Source organism: Agelaius tricolor, unplaced genomic scaffold (genome assembly GCF_023055355.1).
Source record: "Agelaius tricolor isolate 1412-34295 unplaced genomic scaffold, bAgeTri1.0.p SCAF_4, whole genome shotgun sequence".
NCBI lineage: Eukaryota > Metazoa > Chordata > Aves > Passeriformes > Icteridae > Agelaius > Agelaius tricolor.
Genome location: NW_027269264.1, coordinates 39151438 through 39173235, shown reverse-complemented (window position 1 = coordinate 39173235; position 21798 = coordinate 39151438). Strand labels below are relative to the sequence as shown.

The 21798-nt window shown below is 37.6% G+C and overlaps 1 protein-coding gene across 1 annotated transcript; it reads right to left on the bottom strand.

Annotated features, from left to right (window-relative positions):
* Positions 1–3277: 3277 nt before the first annotated feature.
* DEPDC1B (DEP domain containing 1B) lies at positions 3278–21762 on the bottom strand. Its single transcript, XM_071425360.1, has 11 exons — positions 21715–21762; positions 21007–21272; positions 17007–17142; positions 14657–14784; positions 11805–11935; positions 10720–10767; positions 10138–10278; positions 7796–7962; positions 6135–6311; positions 5280–5465; positions 3278–4964 (listed from the first exon to the last, which is right to left on the bottom strand). Exons 1-11 carry the CDS (start codon positions 21760–21762, stop codon positions 4803–4805), a joined length of 1590 nt encoding a protein of 529 aa, XP_071281461.1. The 3' UTR covers positions 3278–4802.
* Between the last annotated feature and the right edge of the window lie 36 nt (positions 21763–21798).

Below are 21798 nucleotides of genomic sequence, written 5' to 3'. Positions count from 1 at the left end.
TCAATTCCTTTTAGTCAGTAGAATGCAACACTCACCTTCTAAAACAGATTTGCAAATTTTTGGAAATAGATTTGCAGTAAAACCCATTTAAAAAACTTTCTTTTTCTGAAAAGCTTCTCTCCTCCCACTTCTGCTTCAAGACTAATGAATTCATGAAAATAGTAGTGTTACTGCATGGCAGCTATTATAAAGTACATCAAAAGTTCCAAAGTAGTGAAATACCTACAGGGTTGTATCTGTGAGTTTATGGATTTTAAATCTAAGACATGAGGTTTTCTAGAGCTAGAATCCTAGGCTCTCAGGCAAGAGGCAACCCCAAAAATTGTGATCAAGAAATAAAGCCAGTTATTTGAGTTAGCACAGTCTCTGCGAAAGAGAAAAATTCTCTTACAATGTATAACATCTTCACATAAAAGCGGACAGAAAAGGCTATGATATATCACCACAATAAATTATAAAGTGTGGTATATTAACATACTATCTACTACACTTTAGTTCCTTTTTCCATTTAGTAGAATACGAAGGCAAGATCACATAGGTTTTGCCTAAGCTTCCTCTTATATGAAATGAAGTAACATCTGAAAATAATTTCAGAAAATAACATTAGTCATCAATCATTCTCTGTAGTCATGAATGTAAAGAGCTGATATCACAATCCTGGCACATCAATGAGGAGTTAAAGACACCTCTCATAAAATATGGGCAATTAAATGATCCTTACATATTAGCAAATAAGAATTGCAGCTATTACTCAATCAAAAGTACAGGACTAGACTAAAGGGTTTTGCAGACGGCTGATTGTTAATTTAGGAGCTGCAACAAGCTGTGTTTGTGTAAGGAGAAAGAGCAATGTTAAGCAAAGACTCGGCCCCCCTCTCAAGAAAGAAAGATAAATACCATTATTTCCTCTTTGAGGAAGTGGTGCAGCAAAACTGTCACAGATATGTCATTAATACCCAGTAGGTCAGGAGATATGTTATGCTCAAGGTGGAGTAGAGGATGAGGGAAAAAAAAATTGCTCTGCAGGAGGCAAAGAACACAGCAAAAAAACCAAAACAAAACCAAACCAACCAATCAAAAAAAACCCACAAAAACCAAACAAAACAAAACAAAAAAAAACCCAAAACAAAGCAAGACACAAAAAACCCCTCCCATGCAATGTTTCTGCTGAAGGATCTTGCTCAAAAAGTCTAATACAACCTTGACAACTAATGGCATTACACTAGTACTACAAGTACTACAAAGTACTTGTAGTACTACAAAGTTAATTATTATCCAAATTTAAGAAGAATTAGCTCCTACTTATGTACAAGACTACACCAGATGCTCCACTTAGATGACAAACATAGGTTTAAACAGACCAAAAAGCAGCAACATCTGCCTTTATTGAGTCTTCCTCCTGATCTGCTTTAAAAAAATGTCAGCACCATTTAGTAAGGGGCTTCAGAACAGTCACTAGGAGAAGCAAAACAAAGTTTGGCTTGTGGGCCTCATGGTTCAAGGGAAATAAACCCAGGGGAGGCTATGATGTTCAGTCTTGGCAATATCAAGACATCACAGGGCTTTAACACAGAAGTAAATACTAAATTCCTGAGAAAGTTAATATCAAAAGTTTCTATTGCCTACAGTTTAGAGTTAGAGAATCTCTGGTTTTTTCTGAGATATTTTACCAAGCTTAGAGTCTTCCCTGAATTAGGTTTCAAGCTTACTTTTTCTAACCTGCACCCTGAAAAGAATAGGCAAATTTACCTAGCTAACCTTACTTTTGTGTTCCTACCCTATTCATCTTGCATATTTGCACTAGGTTCAGCTGTAATAAGGAGCCATTCTCACATAACTTCTGTTCTTGAAAGCTTTTCTAAAATGTCTCCCAAGACAGGAGCACAGTTAAAATTCAGTCTGTGAGATTATGATCTCAAATAAAGTTCTCTCCCTACAGTTCCTTCAAGTTTTTCAAAGATATTTTGTATTTTTCACAGCCTTGGAAATTGTGAGGAAATGGACTTTTTGGTTTTTTTTTTACCACAGTCATAGATCTCTGAAACAAAAGAATGATAATTCATAAAAACATAAGTCTTATCTTCAGCTTCTCATCATGAAAACTAATTAGTAAACTTTAATTGCTATTTAAAATAGTCTCAGGAAGGCTACATATTTTTTAAAAGGGATAATAGGGAAAATTTCAACAGGACAGCAGAAGGCTTATTGGCAGGCAGTAAGATTATTTCAAAGGGCAGATAGATTGGCTTCACCTTCTCCTCTGCAATTTAGGAAGTGATGGCAGAGATCCCTTAGGATGGGCTTCCACTTTTATGCAAGACTTGCTTCCAAGCAGCCTTGCTCATTATTATACTCCATGGATTACTGAAGTAACAAAATATATGTAAGTAGTCTGATTGCAGTCAAAGTTTGACAGCACATAAACATACACTGAATACTATGACATATCTAAGATTTTCTCACTCTTGAAGACCTAGCACAAAAGGTTAGAAATGGCCTCAGACCATTTTTAAAAGTAATTTTTATATTTTCTTAATAAAAAAGTGTATCTTTCTGTATCAAATTTGCTTAAGATTATTGATATGAAGTCCAAGTATCTCTGTGAGAACACATCATGAAAACATGTACTGTTCAATATCACACTGCCCAAGAAATAACCCAAGAAGTAACCACCTTGTAATGTACATAATGAAACTTATTGACTGGTCAGGAAGTTAGCAAGGTACAAATGCTGTCAATATTGCATTACATTTTCTACTAAAATTTCAGAAATCTGTTGACATGTCAGGTGTCTTCTCTCCAGCATAGACTACCCTGACATTCAATACGCTATGAAATGCTGTTTTTCAAATCTCTAATGAATAGCATGAAATCATGACTCTAGGTATATACAGGAAAAGAGAATGCTTTAATAGATAAAAAAGTGGTCTCAGAATCAACTATGTAATATGCACAATCTAGATTTTAATGCAATATAGGCACACTAGATTTCATAATGCAAAATTAATCAAATCAATAAATGCATGTACACTACAATGCCACTTCAATATTTGAATTCCATTTTTAGGGTAACCTCAAGGCTTTAAAATTTTCTGATAAAGTATATTCTATTGTCAAGCACCCAGCTTTGTACAATTTGCAGTAAGAAAATAGGAGGAAAAGGCTGCATTGCCTATCAGAATAGGTCAGCATTACATAAAGTTAATGGAATTTCAAAGGAAGTACACTCAACCTGTAATGCACCATATGAATCAGGAAATTGAGAACTATTTTTCAAAAATAGATCTGCCATGTTACGGTCAGCAACATTACAACCTGCCCCTGAGGCAGGTTAACTGAGGTTGTTGTTAATAGATCCCTCAGGGCAGACTAGAGTGATGCAACACTGAATGAATGCTGGGGGTTTTATAAATAAAAAGAGTAGATAGATAGATAGGTAGACAGACAGACAGACAGATAACAGGTTTATTTTGGAATAATTTGGTTAAAACGGAAAGGAAGTATGTAACAGATTTGGTTATTATCTATAGAAATAGAGCAATATAAAAGTAAAATGATTACACCTGAGAAAATATACAAGGAAAATAAAAAGAAAGGATAAGAACAGATAGGGAAGAGGAAAGGTATCACCACCCTGTGAAACCTTATTGTTGCAATTTAGATGTCCAGTGGTTAAAGTAACAGTTACAGTTTCAATCCATCAAGGCCAGGGGAAATCCCTGAAACCCAAAGTCCAATGGGTTCCATAGGTTCAGGTGGGAATGCCCAGGTACTTCTCCTCAGGGAGGAGTTTTACAATGTCTCTTGCTACACTGTGGATCATTTGCAGTCCTCTGGTGGAAGGCCCAAGAAGTAAGTCTGGAGGCAGACACGACCCACGTCTGTCATGCCAGCTTAGTTGAGCCAGTTCTGCCTTAACAGAAGGGAAAAATACCCTCAGGCCTAAGTGTGAATGTTCCTGTATCTCTCAGGATGGGAGAGAATCTTCTGCCTGAGCCAGTTGTGTAAGGGAGGAAATTGGCATGATAAAAATCAGGATCCCAGCAACATTGCAAGTTATGCCTCTTGGAGGTGTTTTCCCTTATCTGTCTCAAACCCCAGCTTGCTACTACACAAAGGTGGGTCTGACAGGGTCATCCTCTGGTAATGGGTGCTCATCCCCTCTGCACCTGGGCAGACCAAAAAGTTTCATAACCACATACCCAAAGACACTCACCCCTGTGGCTGAGGGGTGCAAACAGCCAATTGATTGCATCATTAACTCTTAATATTAATCTCTCACAAAAAGCAAAGCAAAATCCAGTGTTTCATACTTACTCAAGCATGTACAGTAAGTTAATTCCTCACACTATATGTGCACTAATACAGCCTAGTTTATGCAAGACACTCTTTTCAGGGAGGGAAAATAGCTGTTGACTAGTTACAAAGAATACATTACATTCAAATACATTTAGGCCTTAAAATGATAGTCAAAACAAACCACAGCAAGTGTACATTATCACCCATATATAGAATAATCCCCTTGAGTGTGCGGTGGGTTTGTTTGTTTAGTTTTTTTTCTGTTTTTTTTTCCTTGTTTTAAAGTAACATACATTTAAAAAAATAATGCTTTACAAAAATACTGATAGTGGTTCACATTACTACAACCTCAATGCTCTCCTCTTCTTTCAACATTTTCTATGATCTTAGCAGTATCCCCAGTAGTTTTTTTGAGTAACCACATGCTGCTCAGACTCCTTTTGCATGAGATCCATTGACGATACACTGTGTCTCTGTTCCTCTGCTGATATATTTCAAACCATTTACATCCGAAAGCTTCTGGTTCTGTGAAACGGTTGAAAAGGCTTTTTTAAGGCCCACATCAGTATTGGTGGTTTCTGTTTAGTTTTTTCAGGAAATAGCATCGCTTCGGTTTCAGGGCTAGGAAATCGTACTCTGTACACTTCAGGGTAAGATTTCTGAAACTAGAAAAGTACATTAATTCAAATTAAGAATTTGTTCAAACACGTACAATAAACTATTAAAGTGAAGCCTGCATTTCTGGAACAGGGAAATTATATCTCTAAGGGACTTTCTACACTGCTATATAGAAAATTAGGCAGTATTTCTGATTTGGGTTGATTGATCACAGCATACTTGTTCTAAAGTATTATAAATCTGGAAATCCCCATGTGTAGCCACTGTTTTCAATTTCAGTATTTCTCTAGAAGAATGCATGTCTAAGACTTGATAAATATTTTCAAATTGAAATTAGAAACTGTGGAGAAAATTTTATTTACTTGCTTGAGCTTCTTCTTTTTATCCTTCACAGATATTTCTTTACTCATTACAATTTCTTCCAATAAAGCTGCCAGTGGTTCTTGAGAGCCAGCTGCCCTTTGGTATTCAAATTCACCTGTAGTGATTTGGTGACAAAATGATGGAGGAGGAAGTGTTGCATCACTATCAGCCCCAGCATATTTTATCTGAAGATACAGTAAAAAAAAAACAAAAAGAATAGCTAGGTTTTCTGCAAAACACTTGCATAAATTGGCTTAATCAATTGACCACTCCAAGACATTAAGTAGAGGAAATACTGAATAGAGACCTTGAACTGTAATTTTTATCTCGAGCCCTAATTGAGTGAGTTCTAGTAAGTCAAAATACATGTCACATAGGAAGCCTGTTCAGCTCTTGGTTTAAGTTTAAAGTTACTTTTCCAGTAGAAAATAGACAAAAGAACTAAAAATCATCTTTGAACAAAAAGAAATTATGGTATCAGGAAACAAATGAAAAAACTGAGCAAGTAAGGATGGTTCTAAAGGGAAAAAAAAAAAAGAACAAGAATGAAAACACTTTATAATAATTCTGTTTTCTTCACTACCACAAACATAGTTTGCTCATTCCATGGGAAGATAGTGCTGACAAAGAGGAAAACATATTTGAGAGTTCTTGTCTCTAAACAAATTCAATATTTGTTTCGTTTCATTTAAACGCATAGTTATGGTTTAATATCACTAGTCAAAATTAATTAGATCTCAAAAGCTAACAGAAACAGAACAAAACCTTGTAAGAACTGTCTATCTTCAGAAAACAAAGGATAAGTTCAATCTAGAAATAGAGAGACAAAAGAGGTTTTTTCACTAGATACTTACTTGGACTCTCTGGAGATGTACAACATGGTCCTCTATGGAAGACTTTAAAGCAGAAGGAACACTTAAGATCTCTTGATAATTATCCATGAGAAAAGATACTAGTTTAGCAGCAAGAAGTTCATCCAAGTCAATTTCATCCTTTGAGCAGAGAATACAACGGGAAAACGCCTGAACCATCTGAGGGAAAAAAACACACACATAATTATAATGTATTTTTCTGTTTGGGAGTGAGGAGTAGAGAATCAGGCTACGTTTAAAAAGTGAACTTTTAGAACAAATATTTTAACATCACAATACTTACTGTACTTCAAACATATCAATTTTTTTTTTTAAATGTATTATGTACAGTGACATTATGTGAGTGCACTGAAGATTGCTCCTGCCTCATACAGATAATCCACTCCTGACTTTAGATATGGAATGAATGAATTTCATTTTATTCTCAAGACTTTGTCAAATAGCCACTTCACATGGCTATTTAAAGAGGGTATATGTATTTAGAGATTTTTTTTTTAAATAACACAGAAATTTAATAGAAATTAGGCACCAGAGGGAAAACTTGAAACCACTATTCGGAAATCATCAAATAAAATTTCAGGTCCAGTTAACTTCAGGTACTATTGTGCTCAAGCACTCAGTTACAAGAGTTTCTGTTTGTGCACCAGTCACTTGTAACATTAAAATCACAGAAGGTAATAAAGATTTTTGTCATGTACCATACATTACATTGCTGAATTAACACTTCATACAAAACACTCAGACTATAAGGATTCACTTCTAAAATCAACATTTCAATTACAACAATAATTTTAATGAAAGACCACTTACAGTTAATTAAATTATAACCTTGGCAGTAAAAAAATTAATTATTTTAATCAAATACTATTCAGAGTTCACTAAAAACTTAATTGCTGTGGAGCACATTTAGATTTGTACATGCTGTTATAGGATTTTTACAGAATAGCTCTGCAGCTTAGTTTTCCATTGCACTTAATTTTCAAAGACTTTTAAATTAAACAATATAAATATATGTTGTTAGCTTGTCAGAATAGTTAAGTTATGCCTAATGACTTTGTAATAAGGTGTTGTTGCACACATCAGCATAGTGATATCACTACATAAGCTGCTACAGAAGAATTAGCAAAAACTGGAGCTTACTTTAAGACACGTCTGTGTGTGGTGAAAAAAAAACAACTACTGAAATAAACAGTTGGGATTTTAATTTTTTTGAATGGCTGAAAACAGGTCAATCAGAACATTCAGCTCCATATTTCTAGCTATGATTGAAACAGGCAGTCTTTTTCATTCACACTGTCTGAAGTTATAAAGAACACCAGAGGCACCTCATCTGCTTTTCTTTATTGGTTGATTTTGGGAGTTTCTTGTTTGTTTGTGCTTTTTTCCTACTCAATAGTGAAATCAGTGGTGATTTAACTTGGAAAGGTAAGGAAACCTCTAAATTCTGAGCAATTTCTTTGTGTGCTCACAAATTGCCATGAAATCCCACTTTATTCAAATCCAGATTAGCTTTCCAAATAGCTGGGACAGACAAATTAGTTCCTCAAACAAGCAAATTGTATTTTGTTCATACTCTCCAGTAAGAATCCTTAACCTGTAGTCCAAAAGTCTGTCCAGACCTTTTACCTTACACTTATACATACCAAAGTTCTGGTCCTCACTGATTCAGAAAGACGTGGCAAATCCTGGTTTAAACTAATTCTTGCCATCATTCTCACCAAAAGCTGTAGTCTTTTCCTATTTTCTGGTGGCAATAGGAGGCAAGATATCTGAAGAGCTTCTACAGCCTTGCTGGGTTTTTGCAGCAGTCCTGGTTTATATGAGATCAGAAGGTTGGGAAACATTTCTCAGTTATATATATATATTTCCATAACATTTCTAAATCTAACTCCCAAAATTCCCTTCTTTCTCACTCAAGATTGCCTTAGAACTCCACTCCCCAATGAGACTAGAAAGATATCACTAGATTTGGACTACTAGGACTTAAGTTTTTAGAAGATTTTCTTCTGATGCACTGGAAGACATTGATAGCCATAACCAATAATTCTAAATATTAAAATACACCAAAAATTACAGCATTTTTTTCATCCTTTGCTCTTTTATTACCTCAGCACTAAACGCAACTGAATGGTATGCACAGATATAGCAACCATGTTACATAAAATGTTAAGTCTGTGACAACAATCACAGGGAAAGAAAATGTGCTTATACATGTGCCTCAGACCTATAGATATTAAATCTGTGCCTAACTCTGCATATTCCTCCTCAGGAAAGGAATTGACATTTCTCCTTTTCTAAACTTTATAAAATTCCTGTTTACCCATTTCTGCAGCCAGTCGAGGTTACCCTGCATGGTACTACAACACTGCTGCATAAGCTACTCTTCCCCATTTTAGTTATTTGCATGCTTGTTTAGGGCATTGTGCCCAAGTTTAGGACAGAATGTGCCACCTCCCTGGTCATTAACAAAGTGATAATCATTACTGGCCACACTACCAGCCCTGGGGTGCTTCTCACTGACTGACATCCAGCCAGACTTCATGCCACGGATCACAACCCTCTGAGCCCAGCAACTGAACCCATTTCTGAGTTCACCTCACTACCCACCTATCCAGGCTGTACTTCCTCAGGATGCCTAGAAGGATGAAATGGAACACAAGCGTTGAAAGCCTTACTGCTCTCAACATAAACAGTATCCACTGCTATCTCCTCATCTACCATTCTGGTAAACTCCATGATGTAAAACATGGAAACTGTTTCTTATTGGAAAAGAAGTGTGGAATAGGTAAGACATTCCAAGGAGAGGGGTAAAACACTGAAGCTAATTTTCATAGTAAAGCTTTTTCTAACTTCAAAGGAAGATTTGGCATGCATATTGATGCATATGCTTAGAAGAGTAAGGAATGATTCCATATCAGCACTTCACATTTTTTAAAGAGATCACAAAATTAATGTTTGACTTCTTGAAACATGGCACAATTTTCATTGCTTCCACATACATACTGGCATGAAATCTTTCTTCTAATTTTACATTTACAAAATGGTGTGAAATGATAGTAGTAAAACCTGAAAGATGTGAAAAACATGGAAAAGCAAAACAGAAACAGAGTATGAAAGCAGAAGAATAAGTTTTAAAGATATAAACAAGAGCTGACTAAAAAAAAGAAGTCAGAAAATTGATTTATATTCCATATGAAGCAAGATTGACAACTCACAAAGTATATATACTAAATTCCAGAACCAGAAGTGTCATTCTAGATTCCTTTCTCATCTCAATAGTTTAATAAAAACAGTGTTGTTTACACAGAAAGAAGCTCAAAAAACTAACATGCTACAAAGCGGGTTTACTTTTCAATTCAGTTGTTCTTTCTGAAATTTGATTACATAAAATATAATCAAATATTGACTGTCTTACTATTTACTGTCTTTCAGTAAGCCACCTGTAGGATCAGAGTTGTCAATTTTAATATAGTGTGAACTCTGGAAAGTTCTAGTTAATAACTAAAACATTGCTTCTTTTAAGCACTACATTAGTTAATGCCATTTCTAAATTAAAGCAACATAGTATTTCAATTCCCTTTAAATATCATATTTCCAGGGTTAAAAACTGTGCTTAAAGCCCTAATCCTTTCTAATCTAGACTTCAGTCAAGCAATTTCTAAAAGCTTCTGAGAGTTTTTAAGACATTTAAGCACTTGTAAAAAAAGAAAAATTTAATAAAATCCATCTGTTGCATGCTGAGCAATGAACAAGCAATGAGCAAGGCCTTTAATGTTATAAAGACAAGCAATGAAAGACTTTTGAACCAATGTGATTAAAAAGACACAAAAATAAAACTACTGTGTGATATGAAATAAATTTAAACTGTTCTCTATGTAGAATGGAAAGGCCCTAAATAATTCATCTGTGATATTATTTTAGGTAAAATAACTTCAGAAAATTAACTCTAAAGAAGATTTTTTTCATTAGATTCCAAACTACTTACCTAACACACTAACAAAAATATCAAAAAAATTAAATGTGAGAAGAGGTTCTTTCATCTGGCTAAAGTAGTCCACTATTGTTTTGAAGACATCTCTTTCAAAGCCTGAGTATGTAGGCTGCTTCAGATCTGAACAGCTGGGCCCTACAAAGAACAAAAAAAAAAAAAGCCAAAAAGGAGCAAAAGAGAGAGAGAATATTGATTTTCAGCCACTGAGCAAATCAGTGTTTTCTAATCCAGCCCATTAAAATGGATCATTAGAGGGGAAAAAAAAAATTTAAAAAAAGATCAATTCTTCAAAATAAGTGAAATTTTATTTATCTACTACTTACTGATCTATTCCCAATAAGTCTAGTGAAGATACAAAGTACAGGAAAAACATTAATAGACTAGTTAAACCTTTATATAATTAATTTAAATAAGCTACACTGGAAGGAGAATACACACTGACAAGTCTTCTCCAACTTCCTTTTAGAAAATGATTGTATACAGGATTTAATAAAGTGGTGTAGACACAGTCAGTTCAATTTATTTTTTGGGGTTGGGTTGTTTGTGGGATCTTTTTCCCCTTCTGAATTTACTTACAATTTACTAGACATTTCATTGCAGATAATATCCAATGAGGTAGTTCCTCTGCAAAGGGAGGAAACAGAAATTAAAATGACAAAAGAGAAAAAACAAGAAAAATATTCAACTGTTAGACAAAAGCAAAGCTGAAAACAATTTAACATTCCTCCTGTGTAGTAAATCAAGTGACTCCAAAGGCAGGCTATACCTTAATGTAGGATCTAGCTTGAATTACATCTATACTTCAGTACCTGCACTACGATCATACAGTTATGCATTCTGCCCTTGCAGCTCAATCAGCAAAACAGGTCATATCACAAATATTTAAACTACTCTAAAAAAAAAAAAATCCGACTAAACCAGTTCTAGATGCAGCCTTCCCCAGTGCTATACAATGAAGTGTTTACTTTGTACCCAAGATGATGAAAAGCGCTCATATTCAGTTTTGCCATTTCTGCTAAGAGAAAGTTAATATTTTGAGATGGTCCAACTGCCTTTGAAATGAGCACAGATGTGCTCTGAAGGCAGTTTTATTCAAAACCAAACCAGGTTTTAATGTCATATTTAAATTTCTCTACAAATCTTATGAAAATCTTGGTGGCAATAATACTGTGATAGATCAGAGCAGTAAAGATGCTTTATTTTTTCTCTGATGTGCAAAACAATTTTAAACATGGCGCTATCTTCAAAACTCAAAACTCTCTCAATGCACGTCTTGGCTCTCTCACAATCTTTAATATTGAAAACTCTCTCAATGTACCTTTTGGATCTCTCAATGTATTTTTAATACATTTTTTCTTCATGTAAACACTCCAGTTCAGGTAATTAAAAGGGTAGGGCCAAGAAAGTTACCTTGAAGTGATTAATATCCTTATATTCATAAATGGTAAAAAGTTGCTGCTGTCTTACATTCATTTTTCAACCCTACTAAAGCCAGAATCTGTTTATGAGATTAAATATAGAATAAACGCTGACTCTTACTATTGGGATACCAGAGGAGAACAACAGCATTTTAAAAACAATAGCATTATAAAAACTAGAGTTTTTACCAAGTAGATAGCAATATTTTAAAAAAAGAAAAAGAAAATTTCTAAAATACTCACTTGATTTGTCCTCTAAAGTGACAATGCCTTGCTTATTGACATTATATACATTTTGAACTATATGTTTTGAATTCACAAGTTTTGTGTCTAACACTTCATCCAGAGAATCCAAACCCAACACCTTTTGTAATCTGCAAAAATACATAAACATAGGTCATACACCATTTAATCTGGAAAAGGCAAACATGAAGTATTAGGATACAATTAGGATACAATTCAGAAAAAAAAGAGACTTTAATTTCATAGAGAATATCTCCAGTTGGATGACAGCCATAAGGACCATTCAGCACAACTCCTGCTTCTCACAAAACTGCCTAGATTTATAGAATATCCTAAACTGGAATGGATTCTCAAAGATCAGCTCCTGGCTCTTCACAGCACAACCACAAAAATTATACTACATGCCTGAGAGCACTGTCCAAACACCTCTTGAACTCTGTCAGGCTGTGACCTCTTCCCTGGGGAGCTTGTTCCAGTGCCCAACCACCCCCTGGATGAGGACGCTTTTCCTAATATCTAATCTAAACCTCCCCTGACAACTTCAGGCCATTCCCTCAGTCCTGTCACCAGCCACCACAGAGAAGAGACCAGTGTATTCTCCTCCACTTCCCATCACAGATTGCACTGCAGTGTCCTCTCAGCCTCCTCTTCTCCAAGTTAAGAAGCCAGAAGATCTCAACCACTCCTCATGTCTTCCCTTCTAGACCCTTGACAATCTTCATAGCCCTAAAAAAGTTTTGTTTCAGTGCCTAGAAAAGGTCTAGTAATTTTAATACCTAAAACTATACCACGTAACTGAAAGCACAGCCAACAAGCTCCTTGAACTCTGTAGGGCTTGGTGCTGTGCCCACTTCCTCAGGGAGGCAGTTCCAGTGCCCAGTCACTCTCTGAGTGAAGAACCTTTTCCTAATGTGGAGTCCGAACCTCCCCAGCCGCTTGATTCCATCTCCTCATGTCCTATCACTGGTCACCAGAGATCTTCCACATCTCCCCCCACTCTCCTCTCCAGAAACTGTAGGCTGCACTGAGGGCACCCCTCAGCCTTCTCAAAGCTTTTGGTGACTGTACAGCTCTTTACTCTCTCCAGATCTCACTGCAGGCCCTGTCCACCCTTGAAGGAGTTCAAAGTTCCTTCTAACCTAGTATCATGGACAAACTTAATGTACATTCAATTCCCCCATCCATATCATTTACAAAAACATGAAAGAGCACTGGCCCTAGAATGGAGCCCTGCAGGGCCCCACTGATAACTGCCCTCCAGAGATAACCACATTTACCACAATCCTTTGTGCTTGACCCAAGAGCCAACTGCTCACCCAACAATATTATGGGGCTCATCAAGCTGCATGCTGCACAGTTTATCTAGAAGGATACTGTGAAAGACAATATCAAAAGCTTTGCTTAAATGCAAATAAACCACATCAGCTGGCTTCCCTTGGTCAACTAGATGGGTGACCTTGTCATAAAAGAAAATGTAATTGGTTACACAGTATTTTTCCCTTCTGAAACTATGCTGACTATGACAAATGACTGTGTGTCTCTCAAATATTTTATTATTAACTCCCAGATAATTTTCCATAATTTTACAGGCACTGAAGTGATACTGACAGGCCTGTAATCAACAGGGTCTTTGTTCTTTTCTTTCTTAAAGTTGAGAAAATAGTTGCCAGCTTCCAGATAACAGGTGCCTGTCCAGAATCCCAAGATAAATGAAAAAATAAGGAGAAAGATAGTGCAATAACATCATCCAGCTCTTTCAGCACCCTGGAATGAATCCCTTTGGGCTTCATATCTTTAAGCATATCCAGCTCAAGAAGAAAGTTGCAAACAAATTCAGGGTCAGTTGTGAGTCTCCCTATTCCCACAGTCATACTCTTCCAGCCCAGAGCTGTGGGAGTTCCAGTGTCAATCAAACTTAATGAGTCCAGGACTTTCTGTCACGTGAATGCTACTGCTCCCTGATCAAGCTGTCAGGGTTTCAGCATCCTTCCACACAATCTGCTGTGCCAACCCTGTTTGCCCACCATTGTCTTTTGGTTGCTAGAGCTCTATAGGGACCATTATGTGAAGGAGGGCTTGGCCACCACTGCCCCTGGTCTCATTTGTCCAGGTCCTATCAGCTGCTGCCATGTGAGCTCTAGGCTACCAGGGTGTCTCTCCATTCCCCTGAAGTTTCCTTGGTTCAGGAAACCCAGAATACACATGCCCTCTGCTGCCCATCATGCTGTCACCAAAACTGCTCACCTCAGCACCGAACGCATTACGTGCAAATAAATGTGCTAGGTTTACACTAAAGTCATCCTTAGTAAGACCTCAACCATGCTGTAATATCAGCTAGTGTATACTATTTCTTCCTCTGCAGAAATAGTCCGAAGCAATAGCTTTAACTTTGCGTAGGAGATTCCATTTGAATGTAGTAAATGAATCTCTAAGCTGAATCTCAAAGCTTCAGCACTCAATTAGCTATGCCATGTATCTCATACAAAGTATTGTACTTGCCATTGAAAGGTTCCATAGCACTTCTACATAAGTGCTTTTATTTCCTAGCAACAAGAAAAAGAGACAGAGGAAAAAAGTGATTAAACAAGACAAAGCCCACACAACAAAGAATCGTATAACACAACATGCAGAAGTCAAAAGGTACTAAGGACAGTAAAGTTTTTTTTCAGACTTTATTTGCTGAATTTGTTAGCCAAATAACAAGTGGTAGAGTTAGTCTAGACACTATGGCTTTGAAGGCAATGATGAAAAGTGAGTGGGTGAAATTACAAGTGTTACCAGAGAAGATAGACAAGACTATTACCTACTACACAGTTTTACTATAAGAGCAAATGACTCATAAGTATACTCACCGTGATAAAGTCATGGATTTCCATATCTCTTCTATATTTTTTTGTGTTAGTTCTCTGCGGAACACAAGTTTGCATGCCGGTACTTCCCCAATAGCTATGCTGTGTCGCTTGTACCACATCTCAGAGTTCTGAAATCAGAAAAAACCCTCCTCATTAACTGGTGGCTTTTCAAGTGTTAAACGGTATAAAACATTTATAGTACAGAATTGCAAGTGTTCTTAAATTCCAGTGAAGTCTTCAGGATGCAAGGTAAGTATTTGTGTCTAAGAGAAATGAAACATTTTCTCAATCTTACACATCTCTTCTCAATTCCACAACTTGAGAAGAATTATGGAATTGAGAAGACCTGAAAAATTATATGTGTCAGAATAACCATTGGAGTTCAGGAGTCAATGGCCTTTAATCCTATGTTCAAGTCCTATTCATGATTAAAATCAGTTCATCTGCCATTTTAAGATTAAACATCTGTTTATGGAAAAGTTACTGGAGAATTATGATACCAACGAATTAGAAAAAAAATCCTTGTTCAGCATACACTAAAATAACAGTAAGTGTAATAACAGGTTCTATACATAAAGAAAGTAAAAGCAAATCACTACATCTGAAAGCACCCATCCAATCTAGTCCACCATTATAGAAGTGTAAAGTAAAACAGAGAACGCAGAAGACCACTATCCTTTATGCAACCTTCATATCCAAGCTTATTCTTGAACATTGTCATCAAGGTATCAATGGGTGGACATACACTGCAGCTTGTATCAGCAGCATCCTTTTCAAGGGAAAATTCCTAATCATTCCAGCTCTTTAATTTACACTACAGACCAGCACTAAAGCACATTAAAAGTATTCCTTATAACCAAACCACAAAATGCATTCCAGGAATGCACTTAAATACTCCAAGCACTAATTGTCTGTCATTCCATGGCAGACTAGACTAGACCTAGTTGGAAGCAAATAGCACCCTCTGAAATTAAGGGTCTGGTCTTTCACATCAGTATTTCATGACACACAACCATGCTCATCAATCTACACACAGCCACTAAGTGCTCAGATTGATGCTGAAGCAACTCACGGTACCACCATTTTCAGCTGTCTACTTCAGTATTCCAGTGGAAGCTAGACCTAATTATAAAAGAGGCAGCAGAAAGAAGCTTATAGCTTTGCCTCACTTACAGTCCACTGTATTAATCCAAACTGCCAACAGAAGAGATTTTGAGCTATGCCAAACTCTATGCTGTTGCATCCAATCAGATGCAGACTTTTGCTAATTCTTATCAGGCCAGGATGCTTGGATGGAAATTCAGGGCACAGTTGGAGACTGTAATATATTACATCTTCAACAGATACTTGCTCAGTAACTAAAATACTCCATTTTCTCATTCTCATTTCCTATCTTTGGCACCATCTTTTCTTCCATCTACTATTGAAGTACTAAGGACCATGCCTTCCCTCTTCAGAAGCTTGCTGTACATGAAGAGTACACTTGATTTGCACACAGTTGGATTGTAAGTATGGAATAACCATTCATTCAGAACATTTAGATGTTCAGCAAAATGGTAGGAGCTACTTTTCCAAATAGACTATGGTTTATCAAAAAATCTAAGGCCAGACTCCTGCTCTGAAGGGCAGTAATAAAAAGGCAAAAATAATCAAAGAAATCACAAATAATTCGTGAGTTCACAAATTATGAGAATGCACACATATAAGATACACTGAAGGAAGACCTCAGAATATTCACAACTCCAGAAGCCTAGTCTTTTACTATGTCACGGTGAACAGAGTTGATACAATTTTGGTTTACTAATAAAACCAAGTTTTTTCAATAACTTTATAAAGGCTGGATCAATCCACATAAGTATGAGGCCAGATGACTTCCTGAGCTTACAAAGGATAACTGAAAAATCAGGACCACTTCTCCTTAGTGAAAATATATTCCTTATAAAAAAGGAAATTGAGTCAATACCAGTACTTCCAGCAGCTAGGAAGGTTGTAATAACTGCATATATTCTGGTATCTGAAGTGTCCAAATAAGAGTTACAGTGTGACTATTTTGTCTGGTAATATAATAAATGCCCTATCGGAATTTCAGCAAACTGGAATGAAATATGGGAAAATACACCCATGTGGAACTCAGGTTCCTCAGGACATTGCAATGTGTAGCACAAAGAACACTAAAATATTACCTCTCCAGCAAATTTTAAGAAAAATTTGCCTTCACAAAAGTTTAGAATAAAAGTATTTAGCATTTAATTTTATAAGCAAGTATTTTGTGACACAGCATAGAGGTCATCAGCTCAGTTTTGCTTTCCAAATATGCTTTTGTTTGGGGAAATAAAACTGGGTGCCTTACCATTGTGACGGATTTCACTGGGATGGGTTCTTGAGAAGGGCCAGCCCTTGGTTCATTCCAGTCTGGAAATTTAATTACTTCCTTTCCACATGAAGGTTTCTTTGGATATGACTTCAGTGGCGAGGAAGGAGGAAATCTACAATTAGAGAACATTTTTAAAGTCTCTAAATGCCAATCTAATTCCTATTTACCAATGCAAAACTGTAGTCAGCATTCACATGCAAAAATACAACAAATGCTTTGGACATTCACAGCCCAACTTAGTTTGCTGTAGACTGGTGTTGCATGATATGTAAAACATCGTGGAGTGTCTTGTTTGCCCTCCAGCTGCTGCTCCAGAACAGTTCAGGTCCTTTGTACCTCCCACGACATAGCTGAGCCTTGGGTGAATGTCTGCTACCCAGTGCGTCTCTTACAGCACTAGCTGTCTTTGCATGGACAATGACATAGGTCTTCACTAGGAGATGTTGATTCTGCTGAAAAAGCCGTGGGGATGTTTTCCCCCATGTCAAGTGCTTTGTTAGCATGCATTTCCTAAAGCAAAGCTACATAGCTAAGTCACATGACTAACACTCAGATTTAGTTAGAGTGCATGCAAGTGTCCACACAAAGTTTTGCCCACATTACCAGGTTCTTCTGCGTTTACATGCTTTCTGTGCGAAGATCTTATCCTGCAGTTCTTTTCTGGATCATATCCTGCAGTTCTTTTTTCCAGATGGTTTTGCAGGTAACTATTTGACTTCTTAAGGCATTTCAAGAAGTGCCTTGAAGACATTAGCAGAAATAAGCCCCTAAACCAGCCCTTGTAGAAAAGAAGGAAAACAAACTATCCAGCTTGATCAGCACCAAATTATTGCTAAGTTCAGGTCAGAGCATGTACAAAGGAACTAATGACAGCATATCAGAAAGACAAATCAGTTCAATGGAAACACCTCTTCAGGCTGGCCCAGATCCAATCCTGTCGACTTGCACGGCCAGGTTTTAGATGCTGAGATTCCTCATGCTTTAAGCAACTGCTTAAGCCTCATTAACTTTTTAAAAACAGAACGTAAAAGACAGATACATCTGTGACTTTGCAACAAAAGCTTGCACACTGCTGGAGAGCATACATATATATCCTCCCAGAAAAAATTCTTGAGAAACTCTCAAGTTTCTCCAAAATGTCACCCCATCCTCTAAAGGTGCTTCAAACATTTAATAAGTTTTTCATTTAGATTTGTTCTGCAGTTTGGTTAGTCCAGTACTGTTACACTGCATGGTTAAACACATTGATTGTTTTGACCATACACACTGAGCATATTCCACAGTGCCCTTCAACAGCACATCTGCAACACAGAGATATCACCTTCATCAGACAAACCCCCAGAATCAGCAGCACGCACCTGACTCTCATCCTGCAAGATTTACTGTTTTTTAATGGTAAACCAGACTACATGGCAGATGTTCAGCTGTTGAGTGTTCTCAACCATTTTTCAGATATTCATTATTTCTTAGGAAATATATCACAATCTGCAAACCTTCTTCCTTTGCCTTACACTATCCTCAGTAGTTTTCCCGTTTCTTCTCCAGTTCTTCACAATTTTTAGCTTTGTGTCATTTGCTGCCCTGATTTGCAACCAATCAGTAAAAGAAGTTCTTACAGTCAGAAAAAGGAGATGCATTCCCCTTTCTCAGGTAGCATTACAGCAAGATCTAGATGGAGAAGGATTAATGTCACTCAAAGCAAAGGGCTGAGAAACACTCCAAGGCTGACACATCAAGATCAGAACTGGTTATAGCCAGCAACACTAGTTTGGGGAGTTTAAAAAGAGGAACTAGAGATACCTGTTTGTGTCCAGAACAAAGGATACAGAACGAGGTCAACTAACAGTGATGTCCAAGATATAACAATATGACTGCTGAATTCCCAAAAGATTGCTATCATTGCAAGAGTGCTAACCCCTTTGCTTTTGATAGAATGGCTTAGATTCCAAAAAAAATGTATAAAGCCCAACAGCTTCCAAAACTGTAACTTCTCATTCATTATTGTAGACTCAGCTGAGCCAGTAAGTCAGGACACACTGATAAGACTTTGCTATTTTTAGAAGTCACATTTGATCTCATCTTCATGTTTAATACTTGCCAAATATTCTCACGCAATCCAACTTTTGGCAATATTTCTTTTGCATACTCTGTGGATGAACAAGAGCAGCTACACTTACATGTGAAGTAAATGAGTGACACAACTGTGTACCACAGAGTGCCATTACAGCATGTTAACATAAATTTATACAGAAGGTATGAAGCATGTAACTTTTCCAAAGTTAGCACTGTCAGTAGAATTGACTCGTACCACTACCTCCATCTCCTCCTCTGTGAGGAGAAAACACCCCGTATTGTACATGTAGCATTAGGAGAGCCCACCAGAGGGAGCTGCCAGGACATTGAATACAGGACTAGAATAGGCTGGAAAACCTGTGTTTAGCTACTTAAATAGGGGAGAAGCATGTCTTGATACTTAAAGCGGCGAGTAATGTATGTAGCTTATTATTGCACCAAGCACCAAGCCTAGTGAGGAAAAAAGCTGGCTCCAGTTCAGGATGCATGAAAGGTATGCATTTTTAACTGAAAAAAGTTCAATTACTTAGTTATTTTTTCAGTGGGGGGGGGGGAGAAAGAACATCACAACAAAATATATAACAAGATTTCTGTTGTCCAATAGCAGATCAGTAGGCAGAGCACGCAGAAAATTAGAAGAACAGAAATATTTCACCTAGCCAACTTCCCCAGCCTGCAGCTTAGTAAAGTCATGACTGAAAATACAAATAAATAAAAGAACAAAATAATTTGAATATATACTCATGCTAATACAAAATAAACAAAAACCCCACAGCCACACAAATACAGCAAAACCAAACCAAAGAAATATAGAATAACACCAGCAGTTATCAAACCCCATATTAAATCTTTTGACAAGAATTAATGCCAGAAATAAAAAGATCAATAGAGCAAAATGAAAAATTGACTCAATATACATCAAGTGGGAATTCAGTTCTATATATTTCCCCCAAAAAATATTAAGAAATCATTACTTAAAAATGAATATGTAAAATTTGAGTATGTAATAATAGCTATAATAAGTAGAAGCATAAACTTATTGCTAGCCTATTTTCCCTAATGTTTTGCATGATGAGAACTCCCACTTCCTCAAAAGAAGGGTCACCATGATAAAAGTTACAAACCTAGACTTGAAGTAATGGTCATCTTTTTAATACTTCTGCACCAAACAGGACACTAGAAGATGGTAGAAATTCAAACCCTGCAACTTCTGTCCACTCAAACCTTTACTGAGGTCACAAGAGGCCAAAGAATCCAGTCCAGTAATGCTAAGCTTTTATGACACTGAAATTTCTTCTCCTATGTTAACAAGCCACCAGCTGAGATGCTCAACAGGGATAAGTAAGGAGCCAACCTTGAGGATAAGCAATTTAATCTTTGTCCTTTGTCCATCTACAAACCAAGGACCATAAAAAATGTTATAAATATCTTAGATTCAGAAGGCCTTTCTCTTCTCTCAGAAGAAGTGGAGACAGCCACCAAAATAGTCAGGGGGTTGGGGTGAAGGAGGACAATTGGAGCTGGGTGACCAATGGCATTCTCACTTCCACCTGTGTGTCCTAATATGTACTCTTCCAGCACCAACAAACCTGATGTCTGCCATCAGCAATGAGAACTCAATACCACGTGAAAACTGCAAAAGCTTTTGTTGATATTCAAAGAATGCAACTGAATAGAAGTGACCTTCAAAAACATTTCAGAACAGACAAGAAAACTGAAGCCAAACATTAAGTCACGGCAGCTACCTATTACTAAGAAAATTAAAGTCTTTAAAAGGAAAAGGGGAAAACGTGTCAACACTTTTCAGAGGCATTCTACAAAAATACTTGTAAGACACGAGCAAGAGTTATTATACCCTGTTTCCAAAAAAACAGGGTTTTTTTATCACCCTATACAGGCTTACCTATATAAACGGCCATCGTCTTCAAAGTCCTCTTTGCCCCACCTTCCTTTAATATCTTCGATTACATGATTTTTCAGGAATTTTTTAAGCAGCTTCACCGTTTGATCGCGAGTCACTTCTGGGCCAAAGTTTTGGTTAGAGCCAAGCAGCTCATGCAAACATTCCACTGCCTCCGAGGCTTTGAAGCATCTCTCGTAGCTCTTGAAACGACAGCGATGCTTCCGTAAGGGCATCCCAGCACGGAAGAGCTCGATTATCTCGTTCCACTGGGAAAGAACAAAGCCAGTCGTTACGGGAGCTCTCCTCCCAGGTTTTCCTGCGGCCAGAACGCAGCCGGCTCTGTAAGCAGAGCTACACCCTTTTGTCACCGTCTGCGTTCACAACACCACCGAAACCTAAGCCCAGGATTTAAACTGTGGCGACCCGAGAACAAACACCAGGTTTAGGAAGCTGAAATATTTAGAGCTCCATACTACCAGCGGACCTAGGGATACAGCTCTAGCCTCCCTTAGGTTTTACCGGGACAAAAGGCTCAACCTGCCCCTCCGCCCGGCCGGCCTCTGCCCCGCGCCAGCGCCGGGTGCCCCCGCCCCGCAGAGACGCGGCCTGGGAGCACCGGCCGGCACCAGGAGGCCGGAGGGCGAGTGGCCGCGGGGGACAGCGGCGCGGGAAGGCGGCGGTGTCGGGGATGGTGGCAGGGGCACTCACCAGGCGGGTGGCGCGGTAGGGCCCGGGCCCCACCAGCCGCGGCTCCATGGGCGCGGCCGCGCCGGCTCCGCGCCGCGTTTGAAT